Source organism: Xiphophorus maculatus, chromosome 7 (genome assembly GCF_002775205.1).
Source record: "Xiphophorus maculatus strain JP 163 A chromosome 7, X_maculatus-5.0-male, whole genome shotgun sequence".
Lineage (NCBI taxonomy): Eukaryota > Metazoa > Chordata > Actinopteri > Cyprinodontiformes > Poeciliidae > Xiphophorus > Xiphophorus maculatus.
In genome coordinates, this window is record NC_036449.1 from 1,384,038 (window position 1) to 1,406,592 (window position 22,555).

Genomic DNA, 22,555 nt, shown 5'->3' on the forward strand with positions numbered 1-22,555 from the left:
ACCATCAGCAAGCTTGCAGAAATTTTGATTTGGACAAGAATGTGAGAAATTTCAAGAAATTCACAAACATTAGACATATCTTTATAAATGTACATTTAAATAGCAGAAGTGTCTGCTGTAGTTTTGTTCTGTTTTGTTCATTTGAAACTGATTCCCACAACATCAAATAGGACTAAGGTGGTAAATGAATGGCTAGGGTCCTTTCAACAGAATCTAATTGTATTGCTGTTGTTGAGAATTAATAATTCTGTTTTCCTTTATCTCTTTTAGCTATTTACATGCTCATACATACCTACATGCACTCACATATCAGACACATGCAAAGCTGGAAATGACACACCAGAGAACGCCCTCTTTAGGGTGTAGCTTAAATAGAGGCTAACAAAGGGAATTACAAACTGCTGTTTGATGCCATTTTGCTCTGCTAGCCCATAAGGATAGCATGAAAAATGGATCAGCTGTATTTTGGAATTAATAAATGGAATTCATGAATTCAACTCACTGACTCTTCTTCAGCCTCATGCATCAAGAACCTAATGGAGAAAAGATAATTGTCCACACCATGTTGTTTGTTAAGAGATTTCCTGATGATATCCAGGAGTAGCTGGACTTTGAGACTCACTAAGAATGTTTTCAGTTACTGTCTGCTGAATGAGAAGCAACACAGAATCCAAAAATGACTCAAGTGATTCTGCATAGGCCTACAAGATCAAAGTTGTACAGTAGCTTGCAGTAAAAGAAACGAAATAAATAAAATAAGTGCTGACGCAATTTAAACAGAGTGCTCAGTTTGAGTTTTTTCTGGTAGTTCTGTCATGATAGCAACTTTTGCTGTGAAATAAATTGACCCAGAAGTTATTACAATAAATAATAACCTTTTCAAGTAATATAATGGTAATGGCATAATAGTGCCATTCTCAAAAGATCAATAACCTTTAAATCTTAATGAACATTTAACACTGGAACTGGGAGACATTTTAAATAGCCAAAATAAATAAACCAAACAGCAGAAACAGCAAATAAAAAAATTTATAAAGTTTCTGTAAACAAAATTGTCCTTCAAAAATGGGCTGGTTAATACCAATATTTGCTGGTTCAATTCCCCACTCTGTCCGCCTCTGTTGTGTCCTTGGGCAACACACTTCACTCTCCTCTTCTGCTGGTGGTGGTCAGAGAGCCCAACAGGTGGCACAGGTGCATGGCAGCCTTGCCTCTGTCAGACTGCCCCAGGGCAGCTGTAGCTACTATCCAGTAGCTTAAGGTGTGTGTGAGTGGTGAGTTACTGAATGTAGTGCGAAGTGCTTCAAAGTCCTTTGGACTTGATAAAGCGCTATACAATACAGGTCAATTACCCTTTAATTTATCATGCGATTAGTTGATTTATTACTTATTGCGAAAGACTTAGTTGTTGCTTTGTTTTTACGGGACAATAAATGATCATTACCTTATTTAACCAGAGATTATAGCCAATTGGGTGGGTCACCAATATACAAAGACACTACAAACAGAATAATATCAATAATATGGTTATAATATATAATTAAAAATAATCAATTTAGACTTTCCAAAAACAATGTTTGGAGATGTTTGCTAAAAGAAATAAAAGGAAATTGTAAATTGTAAAAAATGTAAAAATTTTTCTTGGAATCAAATTCCAGGTCTGAGAACCTAAAAACAAGACAGTTTGACCTAAAACACCTTTCCTAAATTGTCTGACTGTCCGCTGTATTGCATGCAGTGTTTCATTCACTGGTCTCCTTCTTAGGGTGCACTGAAAGGGGAGCTGCAGCCCAACAACGTAATGTTTTCAAACCAATAATCACGATGTCAATAATATCTAAATTTATTTATTCATCTTTTTAACATTGTTTTACACAAGCTGAGTTTCAACATGTTTTTATAATATGTCATATGTGACGTAATGATTGGATCTAAATGTAACCTGACTGACTACAGAATCAAGTTGTTCCTAATAAATCTGAACTTGGACAATTTCTGAGTGTCTTTAAATCTAAGTTTACTCTGGACTCATTTATAGATTGATTTTTATTTTTTTTAACATATTTATTTTATATTTAGGTCATATTAAATTACTTAGAATATTACACTCATCTATGTAAAGAATATAAAAAATGTCAAATACATTTTATATCACGTATGATTACATTTGTATTTACTAATGTAAATACTTCAGAAATAACACTTTGGAATTTCCCCTAGGAACTTACTATTTAAATAGAATAGTCAATTCTATTCTGTTTAAACTTCAGTCTTTTTTAATCCATTTCACATGTTCTGGAAGTGTGTACCTAATATTAGCTTTGCACAAGGGAAACAAAAATAAGCTCGTGGGGACTGAAGTTCACTCATTAGCTTACCTGAACACACACAGTCCTGTAGCTGAGTGTGGTACAAAAGTATCTCTCGTCACACACTCTTTGCAAAGATAGACAGAATGAGTCCAAGTTGGATTTAAACTCACCACAAGCTCTTGTCATCTGCCTGAGGATAATGCTTTATCACAAGTTTTCTTTAAGCGTGTTTTCACCGTGTTTAGCTATAACCTTGCTGCTCCTGTCTGATCAACAGACTCCTCACAACATGACTGACCCAGACAGTGAAGATGCATTTGTCCTAAATTATTCATTCATCAGCTTATCATCGATTGTTGAAAGGAATTTTCTTCATAGCAGTTATCAAGATTGTTTTACCACCAACCCCAAGACAAGTACTCTGCAGCCGGATGACAAGATAAGCCACTGAAGGTCAGCTAAAGGTTTCCAGTGGGTGTCATGTTGCTTTGTAACCACATTTCCTGTGACCTTTGCTAAGTGGTTTTAGTGGCCTGATGCCCAGATGTTGTAAGAATACCAAATGTAGAAACACTGTCTGACATTTTCTATCAGCAAAGCAAAAAGCATAACTTTTTGAACCAGCCAAACAAAGAGAGCTATAATGAAATTATTTTAAGTTCTAACATCTTGCAACATCTTTAGTTTAAACCAGATAAAATGTCTTTAAAACGTTTACTTGTTTCCATGCTAATGCATTCATACCCATAAACATTTAATTTAGGCTTTTGAAGAAGTTTAAAGCAGGGGTAGGTTCATTTTCAAGCTTTTTATAGGTCACTGTTTAATCCTTCACCTGGAAGAAAGAGTCTGACACAATTACAAACCTACCAAGACATTGCTGGAGACCTAAACTGACAGGCCACACATGGTGAGCATGGTAACTCTTCTGTTGGTCCAGTCTTCTCTCACTAAAGAGAAGACTCAGGTGAGAGGATCTAATGGGAAGACTTGAATAATTTGTCATTTACATTTGAATGGCAAGAAGAAAGTCACTGTTGATAGGCTATAATACAAATCATGTTTGTACTTCACCATAAGCACATTGGGGACACATTCTGAGATCATACAGTATATTACACTGAAGATTTGTTCAGGTGTTAAAATGATCAAAATCCAAATCTAAATCCAGTTGAGAATATGAGGCAAAATTTGACAACTGATGTTTGCAGATGCCCTTTCCAAGGTTCCTGGAATCAATCATTGGGGGAGAGGTGAACTCCCCCAATGTTCACCTCTGAACATGTCTCTAAGGCAGAAGGTCAAATCTGCCTCCAACAATGAAACCTTCACACTTTCACCCCTTAACTGTCATGATGACACCGGTGTCCTCATGGACCACTGGACAACATAAAAGTGTTTTTAAGGTGAATGTTAAGGAGTTAAACTAAAAGGCTCACAGAAGGATCTGAACAAGACCAAATCTTGCTAAAATGCATTATGTGTCACATTCAGACCAGCAGGTCTTCAGAGTGTCTATTATAGCTGGCTGGTAGATGGACTGCTAATTTTAACATTCCCAGAGTCATCTGCTGTCGTAGTGGTGTGTCTGTAAACTTTTATATTATTCTTATTAATTTCCCCAAATATAGAAGTTTACACTTTAAAACAAAACCTGACAGAATTCAGACAGGATATCAGGAGGATAGCGAACCTTCACAGGCTTGGTTGAACAATTTTTAGATCATATCAAGCATAGAACTCCAAAACATTTGAATAAAATTATTAATAAATCATTGCTGATAGATTTGACTTAGTTTTCAGACAGCTATATAGTTCTTTAGCTTATTCAATGACTGTCTAGCTTCATGCAGATGAAGCCACTCTCACTGTCTAAAGCTCTGTTGTGTTCCTATCTGATTTATTTGCTTTACAGAGCCTAGTTGCTGCTTACTGGCTAATTCCTATGGGTTGGGGGAGGTGATCTATTCTTTCCTCCTACATTTTGGATCAGAAGGATAAATAAGTGATAATTTATCACTTACACACAATTATTAGAATAATTAGAAGTGGCTAAGCTTGCAGCCTTCCAACAACTTTATCAGCTGCAGTGAAAACATGTTAAAACCTGTTTTCTTTGTAAAGAACCCTGGTACGTTGATGGCAGTGGACAGAAAATTCTGCAGTGTTTCAATCCATGTCATTGTGTTAAGTATTGCATCTGAGTCAGCATGGCAGAGCAGAGAAGAGAGGTCAAAATCACTCAGCTGTGGGCAGAGAAGGTTTTATGTGAAACTGCAGAGAACACAAATATCAATCTATAAAATATTATAGTGAGCTGCTGATTCTGCAGCCGTTAGATCGGTTTACATTTCGTGTAATTGCCTTGTTATTTGATTTCTCTCCACTCAACCAGATCGACCAGGACATCCACAGAAAGTACACACTGTCATCTGATGCAGAGCTGATCTTAATCAGATCCTTGACGCTGGGCAAAGTCATCAGTAAGTTGTCCAATCTAAGGAGAAGTGTTGAGAAACCACACACCATGATACTTGTGTTGCAACCATTCATCATTTCCTGTCACCATTCCTCTGTCATTGCTGATGGTATTTTAATCAGAAATTAATGTGATTCACAGAAATGAATCATACAGCAGCTCGTCTTTTCTCCTCTAACCCGTGTCTCTGCAGGGATGGACAGCTTTGGTGAAGAGGTGATGAAAGCTGCTTCCAAAGGTTTCGTCGGCTGTCTCTCCTCAGTGCAGTTCAACCATGTTGCTCCACTCAAGGCAGCACTGACCAATCGGGGAAGCTCCCTCATCACTATTCGTGGCCCTTTGGTCCAATCAAATTGTGGAGCTTTGGCTGAATCCACCTCACACGTTCTGCAAGGTTAAACTCTAACACAAACAAGTGTGGTCTGCACAAAGTTTAAATTGCGTAGACAAATTGACAAATTGAAGTTATGCTCATGCACCCAAAGCCAAGCCTGTGTACATTATAACAAACAGAGTAAGGTTGTTTCAGTGCTAAGCAGTCCTTAAATGATGGCATAAAGTCAGTGAAGCAGCTAAATATGATGCCTTCTAGGCTGCCCATCAGCCAGCAGGTGTTTGCTGATGTTTTTTTTCCTCTGGTGCACATTTATCTTGTCATCAATTAATGACACAATAAACCTCGACAGCTCAGACGGATTGTCCTTGTTTTAAGGTGACACCGTCTCCTGCTGACAACATTTTGTTTCCCTCTATTCAAGAGATAAACTTGCATGTCATCTCCTCTGGAGGACTTTTGTGATTTGATAGAAAATGTGGTGGGCCCTTTATATATTAGCTCTTTATGCTACTGAGAAATTTCAAGCAATACAATTCCATCCAAAGCAATTGAACAAAAGGCATGAGCATGTATATATACATAATGTGGACAGCTTGGCTTTTAATCACATTTTTACACTCCTTTAATTTTTATAAAAATTACAGGGAAATCTTTCAGGAAACAAAAGCATCTAAATAATCCTGGCATTTCAGATATATCATCATGAGAATCATTTTAATTAAGTCTATTTATTAAGCCCCTATTCACAACTTTACAAAAATCCTGTTCATAGACATAACACTGTATTTCCAATAATATTGCTTATCTGGCATCTGACCCACATTAACAGTGACATCACATTTTTAATGCAGTTTAATATAATATCAGCTCAGCCTTTCACTCTCACTGTTCTGGCAAGAATTTCTGCAGGGTTTAGGAGTGTGTGTAGGATATTTCTGAGCAGTTCATCAAAGGAGCATGTTGAGGTCTGATAGTGATGTTTGACAACAAGGCCTGTCTCAAAGTCTTCACACCCAAAGATTCTTTCAGGTTGAGGGCAGGACTCTGTGCAAGCCAGTCCAATTCTTCCGCTCCTAGCTCGACCATTTTTCTTTTTATAGAACTTGCTTTGTGCACTAGTTTGCAGTCATGTTAGAACAGGATGGGAGAATTCCTAAACTATTCCAAGGTGGGATCATAATATTGCCCAAAATGTTCTGGCATTAAGAGTTCATTGCCCTGGAACTAACAGAGTCAAAAACAGCTCCTGAAAAACATCCACACACCATAATCCCCCGAGGACCAAACTTTACTATTAAAATTGTGCGGCCAGGCAAGCGCTGTTGTCCTGGTAACTGTCAAAGCCAGACTTGTTAACTTGGTGGTCCCTGTCTCCAGCAGCTACTGGGTAAGAGGAAGGAAACACCCTCAACAGGAAGCCAGGTCATCACAAAGCAACACAAAGGCACACACCCTTTCACACACACACACACACACACCCCTACTTATTAGAGCAGTCAATTTAAACACATTTCTTTGGCATTTAAAAAGGCTAATTACAAAAGACTAACCTTGATGAGAGCTCATCATGATGCAGCCTTAGTGTTGTAATCTGACTAAATCTTTTTGGTCCCTGAAGTGTCCTTTGCTGGACAAGTATGGACCAATGGGGAGGTTCTGTTGTTCAGAACTGCAGATCTGACATAAATAAAATAAATCTTTTCTCATGTTTAGTAGTTTGTACGTCATGTATCGGTGAGAGGGTGTAATTTGTGCATTTACTCATAAAATCCATAAAACTCCATTGCTTTGTGAATGGTTTGAGAGATTAAAATAGAATAGACTAGAATATATTTTATTGGTATATTATATGGCACATTTTTTATGCATACGCTTTTATAAAAGCTTGGCTTAGGGACGAATTTAGAAAAGTGAGTTACACAAAAACTAATCAGATGTACAGTATGCACGCACATACCTGCACAGCTTTCCTTTAGAAATTTGAGGGGAAATAGAGCGCAGTTGCTGGTCGGCCCTGTTACCACCCATAAGTACATATGTAAATTAGTACAAATACCTGTAAGTCTGCCACCACATGTCCTAGTAACCTTGGCAATGGTCCTTGTTTGTGGTAGTCTAAGTATTTATAATACTAATAATTAGATACTTTAAAAATGTGAAAATTTCCTTTAAGACTGTTAAATTCATTGTTAGTACATTCTAATGTGTATTTTTTGACAAAATTGTCATGTGATAAAATGTTTCCATTGGAAATCTGGCAACATACACCAAGTAAGCTGTGTCTGTTGCAAAAAACTGTTTTCAAATGTATTGAAATCATTTTTGTTTCACTGTACATTTGTGAATATTATCTAATTTTGCTCTGTATTCAACAAGTCATAACAAAACACAGAACAGCCAAATAGCTTCATTAGTGACTTTGGAAAACAGTAATACCTACATTGTACATTAGAATAATGTTTTTGTTGTTGTAGCTGTCTGTGATCTGTCCACCATTTAAGATGTCAAAGTTGCATTGCAGGGGCATACTGTCCCAATTCTCAAGTTTTTGCACGCTTGTAACCTGCGCACTCAAACCTTTATGTTCATTTGACTGAGTCCACACTTGATAGAGGGGCATAGGATGCAGTGTGTTGGGACCGGACCATTATGTCGATGGTGGGTTTGGCAGACGTTTGTAAATAGGGACCAAAGGGGGTGGGACTTAAAATGTATGTGGAAAATTGGGACACACTAAGTCATGCACTATACACTCAAACCCTTCAACATGAAACACGCATTTGAAGGACACATGGACGGAACAAGGATAGCAGTGCGGGTATTAGGACTTCACATGATGTAAGCCACTTATCACAATACATTTAAACATCTTTTACCCAGTGTTGATAAATCCGCAAGTTTTAAGTGACTTTGGGCTCTTTTTTTTTTTTTTTTTTTACAGTCACTTGCAAATTGAATGAGTCAGGGATTGTGGTTTTTTGGACTTGTCTTTGAGCATGAAGTTGCTTATTTGGGCTTGACTTTCTTTTCAGCTCTTAAGCAAAACTCTAAAGGTAGGTAGTTTGCTGCGGAGTAGTATCATATGCAAGTATACTCTGTAAAACTACACCATTTTGACTTTTTTGGTTGAGCTGGTTTCTTGTTTCTCTCACAAGACCTGGCAGCACCGCTTCCACTCTATTTCAAAGATTAGTTGTGATAATACTTGTATTTTATCCTTTTGTTTGTTTTGTTAACAGCACAGGTCATCATCAGTACAAAAGAAACTGCCTAACATTCACAAACTAAGAATAAAATATTTCAAGCAGTTTGTACTTGTAATTCTTTCATTTAAAATATTCTATCAGCATTTTGTGAACCAGAAAAAAAAGGAAAGCTTGAAAGGAAAGGAAAGCATCATCCTTCATCAGCTTTACTAAAACCAACCTATGAAAGACAGTAGTGATGGATCCTCTAGCCCCCTCTGTTGGAGGGTAAGAGACTTTTATACATGTTTTTTGGGACTTCCTGGTTTTCAAGCCTTTCTGGCAAAAAATATAACAGTGTATAATGGGATTATTAAAGTTGAAAACGTCACTTGAACATTAGTGTGATCCCCAAGTATTAGAGAAAATGTGATTGTATATGCTATGATGCTGTGAAAGCACCCTCAACCACCAGCTCCTGAACAATGGCTTCAGAGTCCAGGGTGTGAAAGGATGGAAAACATAAATGCAAGCCTACAAGTTAGCCTGGATATTTAGCTAGAAAATGAAATTTATTTGGGAACGCAAACAGATTGTAAAGCTTTTGTATGTACTGCAGATAATTTATTTTTCTCAGATAGTGGCTTAGAATGTGTATGTCTAAAGGCTGTGATGGATCTAATGTCAAGGCAAATGTTCTGAAAAATATTCAAAAAACAGCTTTATTCACTCGAAACCTAAAACAATGTATTTGTCAAACATGACTAAACAGAAATTAGGACAATAAATTTAACTCTTTTCTAGGATTCCTGACATCTTCACTCTCTCATCTGTCTTTATGGCAATAATTAATGAATCTGTTCCTCATTCATGCTTCTTCAGATCAAGCTGCAAATGAAGATAAGGAGCAGCACGACAGCAACGCCCAGAAGGATTTGGCTGTAATAGCAGGTCTGTTTCCCCTCCTTTCTGCAGCTTTTCTTCTTGTGGTTAATTGAAAATGAGCCCCAGCTGTTTGTTTGTTATTCTCCTCATTTTTCCACTGTCTTAATGTTCCTGTCTCGTCTCCTGATAACTCAGCTCCAGCTCATTTTCAATCCGGCTGCTTAGCGTGTTTTGTTTCATGGCGTAATGTCTGCTTTGTGATTAGGAAATAAAAAGAGCTCTCCTCAGATTTTAACAGTAGAAAGCAATCAGAAAAAACAAGTTAGATATAAATGTAACCACAGTCTGTGAGGTAATGAACAGGAGTCTAAAAAAGCCTCATTGGCAAATGCTATCATCACTGAAGTATTCAAAACAAACACAAGTTGAACTTTATCTTGGCATCTGCCACCCTGAGACGAAACTTGTTTGGTTTAGATAAAAGCCACAGTTTATCATCTGCCAGACGTTCAACAGGAAGATTGAATTCACCTTAATGCTACTAGAGAACAGTCAGTCAGGCTGAACACAAAGACAAGCAGCAGGAAAATAGTAATTCCTTCATCTTTACAACTTTACTCATTTACACATCACACAGCATCCACACACATTAGTCTAACTTTACTGTTCAGATCTAATTTTACTATTTAGATAATCCAGCTCTCAAAATCAAACCAAACTGTTAGAGCATTAAGATCTGCAAGAAAACAAAAATGACATATTGCCAGAAAAACCACAAGCATACAGGTGTGATGATGATTTGAGCAGTGTTGTATAAAGTACTGAAATCTCAGAGTCAAGTAAAAGTATAAGTACCTCTCCAAAATATGACTTTGGTAAAAGTCGAAGTCACTGACTGAAATGTTACTTGAGTAAAAGTCTTAAAGTATCTGAAACTTCTTGTACTTAAGTATGGAAATTACTGTAAAAATGGATGTACTCAAGTAATGCAATGAAAAGTACAAGTAAAAAGTAAAACAAAGCAAATGCAGGTTGAATGACATTTTTTATATTTTGGTAAACTTGTCAAATACACTTAAAATAATGTACCCAACCAAGTGCAGGCAAAATTAAACCTGCTAATAGATATACCTGCAGGCATCATTTAGTTAAGAAAATTAGGTGCTTTACCTATAGCACAAGGTTAACTTAACCTGCTTTACAACTGAACCAGCTTCTTAGTAAACCCTCCAGGACAGAAAATACAAAGTTTTTTGTAAGCCTTAAGTTTTCCCTTCAAGTAAGGTCAGTGCTGAAAATGAGAAAAATAAATAGTACAGAAAATGCGGCCAACATGAAGAAAAAGAGCTGTTACGATTACTCTACTTCACAAATCAGTGAATCAGTCAATAGGTGGTGCACACAACTGGTCATTATGCAAAAAAAAAAAAAAAACAGAAAACTTTGGAGCGGGGGGGTGCTGCCCACTGACGCGGCTCAGGGATTACGTGATACGCAGCGCCGTGCGCAGTGCCCTACAATGCACTGTAAGCTATGTAATGTGTTTTGAGGCAATTGACCAAAATCCCGGACAATTTTTAAATTCCCCCCGGACATCTTTTTAGGTCTGAAAAGTAGGACATGTCCGGGAAAAAGAGGACGTCTGGTCACCCTATCACCAGCTGGTGGTTCCCCTGGAGCCGTGTCCGACGTAGTTGCAGTCGTTGTGGTCTCCGTCTCCTCCTCCATGTGGCTGTTCCTGATTGTGAGACTTGCTTTGTGTTTAATGGTTGAAGCGAAACAGGTGTATCCTATTGGTGGTGATGAACAAGCCCAGGCTAGTAGGCTACGGACTTTGTTCGGTAGCCTGCTTGCTACTTGCTAATCAGTAGGTGGGGTCAAAACACTTGCGTTTCTCTCTCTCGCTTTTTTGTAACGAGTAACTAAACCACACGTTGAAAATGTATCGGAGTAAAAGTACGCAATTAAGTTCGGAAAAATAGTGAAGTAAAAGTGAAAGTCATCAAAAATTTTCATACTCGAGGAAAGTATGAAGTACTCCAAAATATACTTAAGTAAAGTAGTGAAGTATTTTTACTTCGTTACTATACAACACTGGATTTGAGCAGCATGAGCACTCAGCAACAAAAGCATGTGTTCTATAGCTTACTGACATATTCACTTAGTAATGACTTGGCAGTCTACTACACGGTGTGAATACCATAGGACAATATAGCTGAGTAATGGCAATAACGTTTTTATGTGAATGTATTCATTGGGGACCTCTTGGTATTCACAGGGGACCACAAGCATCACTGAATGGATGAAATATCCAAATACCTCCCTCAAAACAATTATTATTGCCTATTTCATTAGTTCAAACATCAAATATACAGTATCTTCACATCTATTAGGACACACAGTGGAAGCCATATTGACACCACCACAGAACCTAGCATCCACAGCCTGCCTTATCCTTGCTGTTTAGAGCTCAGCAAATCAGCAGCAAGGAAAATGAATGGCCAATTCTAGATTGGCTGCTTTGCAAATGGTAACCAATAGTGTGTCAAATAGCATTGCTCCAAGATATTTCTGCTTTCTATCGCATTTTTTTCAAATATCTTTCATAGGCTAAGATACTGTACTTAATAATAATAATTTAGAGTTATGCTCCACAGATAAATCCACCTCAGTGGTTTGGTTCAGGTAGATCTACAACAAAATGACTGCAACAAGTCAAAGTGAAAATATCAGACTAGTGAATATAAACATTCATCTCACAGGCAAGAAGTTTAGAACTGCTTTCTTTGGTGAACATCCTTAAAAACACAGTGGTTTTAGCACAGTGGTATACTAACACACCTAACAAACTCAGATCAATAGCTGCTGTTTGACCCAGATCACTGGCAGCCATGTTGGTGGCCAAGAGAGGTCTATGTCATTGCCTTGAAAATAAATGCAAACACACACAAGCAAAAGGAGGCACCTCAAACTTGTTGACATCCTAACCTCATCAACTCAGGAGGGAGATCTGGAAAAACATGGCTGATGACTGAGGTCACCGAGGTCACAAACACAACAACAGAACAGCCACAAACAAGCTGAGATGTGTGTGTGTGTGTGTGTGGGGGGGGGGTGTCTGCCGCCCAGTGCAAGGACAGCTCTGACTTTTCAGAGTCACAGTGCAGCACATCAGTGACACAGTTGACCTTTACTTCAATGACTGCAGTCTGGACAAAAAAAAAAACACAAACTAACTGAACAGAGAGGGTTACATCACCCATCTAACAGGTGAAACATCCTGATTGAAGATCTGTGGTCTGTAAACAGCAGGTTTAACTCTGATACTGAGTTTAACTTCAAAATCCACAGATGTACTGTAGGATTGAGTTCTGGAGTGGAGGCCAACTGGACCGCTCCATGGCCTGTCCTCTTTGACCACTCTATTGTTGTCAACAGTGTAACGTGCGTTATCCTTGCTTCAGCCAGCTGACAGGCACATCGTCTATTAGGGTGAATAGACAATTGGAAAAGTCTCCCAGTCCTCCTGACTCTTTATCTGTTTTCTCCTTAAACCATAGGAACAGTATGATGAATCACTTTTGCAGTTTTTCTTTTGTAGTTGTTTAAAACTGGTATAGAAACTGAAATAATCATAAATTTAAATTTTTCTGATGCACAAAATCTCACAAGTTACATGAGTTACAGCAAATTTTCAAACAAGAGGTAATGGAATCTGTAGCCACACTGTGCAACACACTTTCCTAACCGATGGAACTGATGAAACTGAAGTAGTCGGTGAAGGGAGCTGTCTGATTCTTCAACAGACAAAAGTCAAGTGCTTCAAAGATTCCTTTTTCAAAGAAAGAAGATGATTATTTAAGGTAGTCCCTTCCATATGTCAAACAGCAACACTCACTTGTACTAATTAGAAAGCATTTTAATAAATATGGCATAAGATCAATGATGTGAGAGCCTAAGATGATCAAAACTATTCAGTAGGTGTTTAAAATTTGCAACTAGTATTCATAATAGCTGAGAAATATTCTGCATAAAATCTTTTTTTAATTAGTTGGTATAAAAAGTGCAAGCACTGTAATAACCATAGATTAACTGAGGAGCTTACTGTGATGGAATTCTTATTGCTCTGCAGAGAGCTTAAGGATGCCTCTCTCATCTCTCCTTGGCCTTATAACCTTTTCAGACAAGCACAAGGAAAATTGCTTTGGCAAAGACAAAGGAAGCTTTTCTCCCCTGTTCATCAATGCCCTTTGTAAGGATTCCTGCATATCAGTTTTCCACTTCTCAGCACACAGTGAGCTGCTTTAAAGCTGCATTTTACTGCTCTGCCTCCAGCAGCACTAACCAACTTCACATGAAGCATCATTTTAAGAGGCGTGCTTGTCTTAAATTAAAGATGGAGAAGGCAGAGCTGGGCAACCGGGATGGTCACCTGACTCCAAAATTTTGGCTTCATTTTTTATTTTCTATTAGTTCTTCTGGTCTTTATTTCCACTTACTTTTCTTCACAAGAGTACCACTTTATTCCTTTTGGAGAGACTTTGTTAAATTTCACAAAACAAGAGAGTAAGGTCACACTGTATGTTTGCTTATTAAATGGAAACTGATTTCACAATTATCAGCTGAAAAAGGTTAAAACAAGCAAACAGTCAGTTCTACCTGTTTAAGTTAGGAATATACATAAAGATGATAAGAGTCAGAATGCTTACATATTTGATGAGTGTGTAGACATTGGATGTTTTCTTTTTTACTTCAAATAGAGCTGAGAAAATGATCATTTCCTCTTTCACACAGTGCTTCTTGAGCCCAGTTTCCAGGCAACAAACCGTGAGTCCATGTTACAAATCTGCCTCATGTTTATCAAAAAGACATGAAAGTGTGACTAACCTGCTCACTGAACTTGCCCAGAAGGACAAAACAATGTTTCTCACTCATTTCTAAAGTTCCCTTTAAACAGGGGATAAGATAAAGGCAAGATTAATTTAAGGAAGTTTAGCATGAGGTTTTATTTCAGGCGCCTGCTGAGTCTGATGCTTTATTGTCTCTACCTGCTAAAAGGTGGTGTTCCTAAATGTGTGACATGTTAACATTAAGTTGCTCTTTTTCCCTTATTAGCTCAAAAAGAAGCAAATTCACGATGTATCCTGAACTTCATCAGTCCTCATCAGTTATTTACATGTTTAGAATGAAGTGAAATAGAAACTGAAAAACTGTTCAGACCTACTGTGTGGCCAGGTTGGGATTGCCTGTCACCTGATGTGGTTAAATAATCTTCAGAGCTCCATGCAGCAACAGACTTCAGAGAGCAACAAAGTTGCTCCTGCTAACCTCTAAAATCCAGACCTGACCAGTTTGTTTCTCTAAATCTAAAGTGAAATCACAGCAAAAATAAATAGCACAGTATTTAAAGGATGTGAATACTTTCAGAATCAACAATAATTCGATCAGTGATGCATGAAAAAAGTGTCAGTCCATATCTGATCAACATTCCTTGTAAAAAAGAAAGAGAACTGGACACTTTCATTTCTGGTGGATAATTCTGTTTGTCGTGTGGAGAGTATAAAACACAGCAGGCTGGGAACAGTAGATTCCTTTTGTTCAAACCGAACCACAGTGAAGAAAATCATCCTCACAAAAACATAGAAGACATAGAAATAGCTTTTTTCCATCCAAACTCTATTGCTTACATCAAAAGTAAATGGAATGAAAATATGCTGCATTCATTCACTCACTCATTCATGCATTCATTTATTCTGAATGCCTTCTTTGGGATGTAGTGGTTGACCTACATTGTTACTGTAGATTTATGTTGTGTCACATTAGTGTAGTTCATTCACAATAACAACTTCAGACCTTTTATTAAATTGTAAAAGTAATAATAATTTTGATAACTCTGGATTATGCAGAGATTAAGCACCATGTAGAACATTTGTACTCTGGTTCACCCTCTACAGAGAAATCAATAATTGATGTTTATGCTGTTTCTGTAAATCTGTGGGCTTAAAGCTGCTGCCCTGTATTTCTATGGTGTAGACCCAAAGCTCTGCATTTAAAAATAAACTAACTTTGCTAACTGGACTAAGTGACCTTGTGAAGCTTCAGGACATTGGAAATATTAACTTTTACAGAACTAGTTTCCATTAAAAACACACTCCACATCAGTCACTTTTTAGCCTGAAATGCCAATAGCAAATGCATAAGGATGCTAATGTTGCTATCATAGAAATGCTGCATTGGTTGCATTCTGAATAAAAGCAAACGTTTCAAAAATAAAACCAGCATGTTCTGGTTTACATGTAGAAGTGATACTTGGTTCATTATGCAGGACATCTAAAGAGCCAGATGTGACCCAGATCTGATTTAGAACAGTTCAAGCCTTTCAGGTACAATATCTAAAATATGACACTTCCTGGAATCAAATCAATTGAAAGGCTTGCTCTGTTTATCCTAAAATACTGTAGTTTATATAACTTAGTTATTTACGTCAATTTTAAAAAGATGAAATGCTACTTTTCATCTATTGGTAGATCTGTTCTGAGAGGTTTCTTTGGCTCAGGATCAGACTGCTGCAGGTCACAGACTACATGGCTCTTAATCCATATCTCCACAACTGAAAAGACCAAAATTCCCTTTGATATATGGAGTCTGGTTTGTTTTGTTTAAACAGCCTTTGAGTTTCAAAGAGAAAAATGTCCGAGCATTTCCAGTAGAGCAAAACCCTGATCATCAAACTTGCCTTCATTGGCATTTCATCTAAAACAGAACCTAAACACAGAACAGCACATATCTGAGTCTCTTTTATAGGATCTGGAAAGAGATGAAACAGAAAACAAAGGTATTGATAAGCAGCCACAGCTTTAGGGATCCAGGTGGTTCCTTTATGAATGATTTACTGTGTTCAGTGGTGAACATGGGAATGTGGGAATGCTGCTACTGTCTGAGTTCTGAGTGCTGGATGTTTTTGTTCTGGAAGCTGAAAGTCTTCCTGCCTCCAGGCATGACTTTCAACCTCCTGTCATCATCCTCTAATGCTCCCTCCCTGCTGTGTTCTCAGGTGTGGTCACAGCGGTCGTCTTCATTGCCGTGTGTGCTCTGGCTGTGATAAGCCGCCTCCTGTATCAGCAGCGGCGGGCGAAGAGGAGCAGCAGCATGAAAGAGGAGCACAGACACAGCACGTACACAGACTACAGGACTGAGCTGCACCTCCACAACTCTGTCAGGGACAACGTGAAGGAGTACTACATATGAGTGCAGCGTGCAGCCTGTACCACAAACGTACCTCTCTCTGACAAAGGACTTCATAGGTGGACACACTGCTGCAGGATTGACCCATCCCGGTGCCCTGGAAGCTCCCAGGAACACTGCAAACACCTGCAGCCTGCCGTCCACCCCCTCAATGCTCCTCTACAAGCTAGTGGCTGAATCTTTGCAGCTGTTAGTGTATTTGATGTTGGTGAAATTGTCAGAATCAAACTGCTGTGATTTCTGTCATTGAAACTGTGTAAAGCATAAGATGAATGTCCTTCAGGGCTTGACAGAAGGATGGTGTGAACACAGGAAGCAGAAGCTGCTGTCCATCCTAAACGAACACAACTCGACCTGTTCCGCGTGAAAGTCTGGCCTTCTCCCAGGACGGGCAACGCACTGAGCTGGACATGCAGATGAGAAGCTGGAGATCAGGCCTGTATGATATGCGTGCATTCGCTGCTGTAATTGTTTTTCTTTTTTTCCCAGTGGTGGTGAATGTTGTAGAAAAAACAGGGACAAAACTGCCTAAACAGTATGAGTGCCTAATTTGCATATACCTTTTTGTTTTTCAATATTTTAGAGATTTTCTTTTCATAGATATGCACCAATGCAGTCACATTTGCATTTAATAGGAGCCTATTGTCATTTAGGTGTGCGACCAACACAGTAAAAGCTGAATCTCCCAGCTGTAAGCATCCTCTGTTTCCTGAACCCAAGCCGGGGGAGACTGTTTCTCTTACCGAGAGGTTTTCCATTTCACCAGAGAAACGACACAGGAGCTAACAAACCAGAAAAGTTCTAAATCTGTAACTGGACGGAGACCCGATGCCTCATTTATCAAATTCTGAAAGGGCTAATACTGCAGAGATGTGGGAGCAAGCAAGTCTTTGTGAAACTTTCTTCTATTGAATATTAAATGGATAGACAACCTCACTCTCCAATTTTACATTTATTTATAAAGAAACAAAATTAATCTCATTGCACCTTATGTTAGAAAAGCCTTCCAATCCTTCCACAGATGGAGAAGTTATTTTGCTCACACTTGGGTTGCAAGTAAAACTACATCCATTTATTAGTTTTATTAGAGCAAATTTTTCAATCATTCAATTTTAAAGACACATAATACAGCTTTATGTGACTTTCAGAGTTAAGTAAAGGTAAAACAAACTGATCCAGATACTGGACTTTGTGCAGTACCACAATTGACTGGTGTAGGAGAAACGATTCACATAATCAAACTGTTATGCGTATTTAACCATTCTAGTTCTGATAAATGATCAAGTCTGGTTGAAACACTTTGATTTTAGAAATAACTTAAAGTTGCTCCACATAGCAAAAGGAAATAACAAAACCTGGTTGTCAGTCGGATTCTGATTGGTTTGGGATGCAAACTTCCACATGAGAAGCGTTAAAGCTGCTGACTTAACGCGCTGACAGTGTGAGCTGCAGCATGTAGAGAGTGCCATCCCTGTGCGGAACGTTCCGGCGCTCCTGTCAGGATCCCACAGCACCATGAAGCTGCACTCTCTGACCTTCAGGTGGCGTGCTGAGCTGTCACATTGGACACTAAAGCTGGAGTTTGTAATTAGCCCTGCACTGGACAGGTAGTCAGAATAATGATGAAACCTTTTCACAGGTTCATGTAGCAGTCAGGAGTCTGGAGGCAGCACTGCCAATTGAAAGCAATCCTTCACCACGGCATGGAATGGATGATGTAATTCAGTCCAGGAGCAATGAACATGTTAGAGGTCTTCTGACAATTATTACCAGAAACAAAAGTGATGACCTTTACTTTCAGGTTACACACAGTCACCAAGTGCTCAAGTGGGACATGGATTCACTGTGGAGGGAAGACAAGCCAGTGGCCAGAAGAGGATGTTCTGTGAACTGTTCCACAAAGAAACCTGCAATTCAGGAAGATGTTCCTTTGGCAGGACCTACCAGAACATAGTAGCATATTTAATGGAGAAGCCATTTCCTAAAATCAATAACATCTTTCTGCAGAATGTAATACAAATCCTGAGTCGGAAGCAAAGTAGTGCAGGAAGTTAAAAACAGCCAACAAGGGCTTGAAAAAACTTCTACCTTCATACATCTTATTGTAATTAGCAGCCTACCTGTTGTCAGGAGCCCTGGAGCCCCGTTAAATGAGCAAACCTCCATTCACATTGGAACACATGAATCCTGATCTGTGTCTGGAAACCTGGGACAGTTTCCATGCTGTGCACAGGGATGTTTGATAAATGAGGCTTCATTATTCTCTGCAAGTTCTAAGGCTCGTCTGTAGGAACTGTAGCACAATCATTCTAAAACTAACTGTTTAAAGTTGCAGAAATAAGATGTGAATGTAAAGTGGCATTGTATTAATAATAAGTATAGTCATGTGATGTGCACAGAACAAGTAGTAAGCTCTGCAGGCAACCAGGAGCTTCTCACAGCCTCTAAGCGTGGTGGATGTGGTGACGGATCCTTTGGGTGACACAAATGATTGGAATTTAAAATAACCAGCAGCAAAAATAACAACATCCAACTTTTGTAATGACTTGCATTTGAGGGAGATGGCCCACTGCAGTTTATCTGGGAGTTTCTGGCTGTGCACAGGTTTAATTTGTCTCTTACTTCACAATGCAAATCAGCAAAGCCAGAGCTTTCTGCAACCTGCAAAACAGCCAATCTGCTAGTTTTTCCATGCCCTGAGTGACCTACACCAAGTGGTAGAATATGTTTCTGGTTTTCCAGTGTGTCTCAAGTATAATCATTCTTTTTCCCTAAATGATACACTGGTAGAATATGTGCACACAATCTAAAAAAAAGCCCATCTGCACCAGGACATGTGATGCACAGGGCACATTTAAAGCAACATTAAAACTTGGATGGTAACTGCATTACTTTTTATAGATGTATGCTTTGGGAGGGCAGGAGAAAGTTCTGATGCCAGAGGAAAAGGATGTTACCCAAATATTAAAACTCAGCTTGTCTGGTTCCTCTCATTACCGCACTGCTCTTTGGGAGTATGACTGTCTTTGTCAGCGTCAGCTATGCTTTCAGCTCACCAGGCTAAATAAAGGTTAATCCCAAAGAAAAGCTAACTTTACATGCTGACAAATGCAACAACCTCTGTTATTTTAGCATCTTTAAGACATTTTAAAACATCTTCTGGGGATTCTAAATATTGGTACAAACACTTGGGGAGGATGTGTTCCTCTGATTTAAGTTTTTGGACCAATGCACTGGTGGACTGGAGCTCCATAATGGCTTAGGTTGAAGTAAATGGGGTTGAGAAAAACAAGACAAGCATGATGAGTCTGCAGCCACTGGATCTCCCTGTGCATGTCCCACAAGTATCCCTCAAAGATGTGATAGTGTGCAGATTTCCTGTAACAGTGAATGAACACATACCTCTGAGTGTTTAGGTTATATTGCAATGGGTAATACATGTGGTCACTTCTTAATGATTTGTATAGCTGCAGTTTTATTAAGGATCTACTGTATAGATGTATAATTTAATAATAAAAATGAGTATATTACTAAACTTTTCTGCTTGGGTTCTTGCAAACATATTTCTGTTGCTGCAGTCTTTTATCCAAGAGTCCAACACTGTCTTGCCAGGATCATATAAACCTCTTATAAACACAACTCAGCCCTTTGTAAAATCCACATCCTTAACTATTTTACACAAACTTACTACTAAGGACATTATTTTAATGTTTTAAATAAATTCTTTCAAAGCAGTAATTGTTATTCGTAGATACTGTAGTTTACATTACTTGATGAATTTTAACACTAATCTGGAATATGAGGCCTGCAGAGTCTGAGACAGAGCTTCTAATATCTCTTAGAATCTACAGACATCAAGCTGAATTCACAAGTGGCCTGACTTCCACTTGTACATAATCTTTCTCACTGTAGGTTGATAGATTTCACAATGTTTAGACATAACCTTAAAATCCTCCCCACTCTGATGGGCAGTAAGATTTTCTTCATTGCTGATGTATTTCCTGCTTGGCATTGTGCTAACCTAAGCTTTTAGAAGAACAGCAAGCTGTTAAGACATTTGCTTATATAACTACCCTCATTCTTGCTGCTGATGAGGTAATCAGGTAATGTTGGCTGCTCTTTGCCGTCTTCATATTTCAGTAGCAGCACAAGGGAAAACAAAACCTCTGCAATTAGGTTTCAACTTGCCTGGTTGCCTGATTCTCGTGTAGGTCTGTGTTGGTAAATTGCTCAGGCTGTACCTCGTTTAGTGTCTGCTGACAACAGCCTTGAAAAGGACACAGTGGAACATTATTAGATGAATAGAGCTCAACCATCTTGATTAACAGTCTCCCTGTCATGTCAGTAAAAATATTACTGTGCTGTGAGACACAACTATTGTTGCCACAGTTGTTAAAGACATAACAGCCATATATTTTCTGCTGCATCCACTTTAGCAGTTATAATGAATGACATGTAGTGAAGTTAAAATGCATGAAATTATATTCATATTCATAGATGAATTAAATTTAATGTGATAATTATATTTTCTTTTGAGGCAGCTGTCTTGATCGCATGAGGAATCAGCATGTTGCTCAGGATTCAGGATTTATTTGAAAATCATCTCAAAGATTAGCACTTTAATCACTGAATATCCAAAAGCTAATTAATTATCAATTAAAATTGTAGTAGGTAACTTGTAAACAATATGCATTATTTCTAAAATAAATATTTGTTAAAACAGTCATTTTGTGAGACAAATAATCTGTGGGACAAAATGAGCCTCCTCTTCCTTCTCCCTTAAGTCCTATTGTTATCTACAATACATCACTTTGACACAAACAACCAACCAGAGCAAGGAAGAGCATTCTAGTGCTGGAAGTCACCAGCTTGTGCTGGAAACACCAACTCTTGTTTCTGATACGCTACAGCTAGTTCACCACAAGAACCCTGCCATGAATGGCAGGCTACTTAACATGGCCACAGATGAATGCGAATATACAGTTTTCCTTTAAAGGTTAAGTTGTTTCTCTGTAATTAGCACATTGAGCAGCAAATACACAAGCTTGACTGATAATGCTAGGACCCTCTCCCTGGCTGTGATTGGTTGTTTCTGACCAAATGGGATATTTCTGCGAATGGCAGTAGGACCATGGGGAGGAAACAGACAACCTCAATTCTTCACAGATTTTCAGTGTCATTTTTTATGGTACAGTGATAGTTTTAAAGGGAACATATCATGCAAAATTCACTTTTAAGCCCTACTTTGTGTACTTTGAGTGTCTAAGAATGAAAAAAAATGTAAAAAAAAAATTCTATCCCGGTGCTGCATAGTTATCTTTGTGTTCGTTTTGAGTCATATTTGTTAATTTTTCTCTGTTCACTGTAACGTTTTTCTTGTTTATGATGTCACACATTTGCTGTGAAACTGCTAAACAAGGTCATGACTTCCAGCTAATCAGTTTTATCACTTTTTTTTCCTGGTAGCGATTTTGTAGTACATGTTCAGTTATGCCTCTATTACAAGTAGACAAATCAAAATATTTGGTAAGTGCATGTATTAACCCACACAAATCAGAGCCTCTTCAAACTGTCTGGTAAAATTGTATTTTTTCAGGAATGTACCTACATTCATCACTTATAGACCTCCACCAGTATTAAGAGGGATTGTCTGAAAAACTTCATCTGAGGATCAGTTAGTTCTCTTTACTAATAAACTAATAAACTGCTAATAACGCTAAAATGACAGCAAACTTTACTTTAGACATGAATGTTGTGTGTTGATAATGACGTCCTGGCCATTGGTTTATAGCAGCATTGAGCCTTCTGCTTCTGTTAGCTCTGTATGCTAGCTTTTAGCTGCTTCCTTGTGCTGTGCTGCATGTTTTGAATATAATTATTTGGCTTTGTTTTTCTCTTGGGGGACACATGATCCAAATGCATTCACTGATGTTCTTGACACTTGTGTTATCTGCCTCCATAATTATATCGAGGCTTTGTTTGCTTCTTTCATATTGTAGTAGCATTAATATTTTAATATAAAAAGACAGCAGCAAAATGAGTTGCTGTAAAATGCCTCACAACAGATAAACAAGGGTCTGTGGAACTGCAGTAACCAGGAATTCAAACCAAA

The 22,555-nt window shown here is 38.3% G+C and overlaps 1 protein-coding gene across 2 annotated transcripts in view; it reads left to right on the plus strand.

Moving 5' to 3' along the window:
* Positions 1 to 16,466, plus strand: part of LOC102224173 (contactin-associated protein-like 5) — a 200,423-nt gene extending 183,957 nt beyond the window's left edge. Inside the window, exons 21-24 of one of the 2 annotated variants that reach the window (XM_023336600.1) lie at positions 4,708 to 4,795; positions 4,985 to 5,185; positions 9,196 to 9,264; positions 16,253 to 16,466. In XM_023336600.1, coding sequence (XP_023192368.1) covers positions 4,708 to 4,795; positions 4,985 to 5,185; positions 9,196 to 9,264; positions 16,253 to 16,446 — 552 coding nt within the window. In that variant the 3' untranslated portion in view covers positions 16,447 to 16,466. The other variant, XM_023336601.1, reaches the window with a different exon arrangement.
* The last annotated feature ends 6,089 nt before the right edge of the window (positions 16,467 to 22,555 follow it).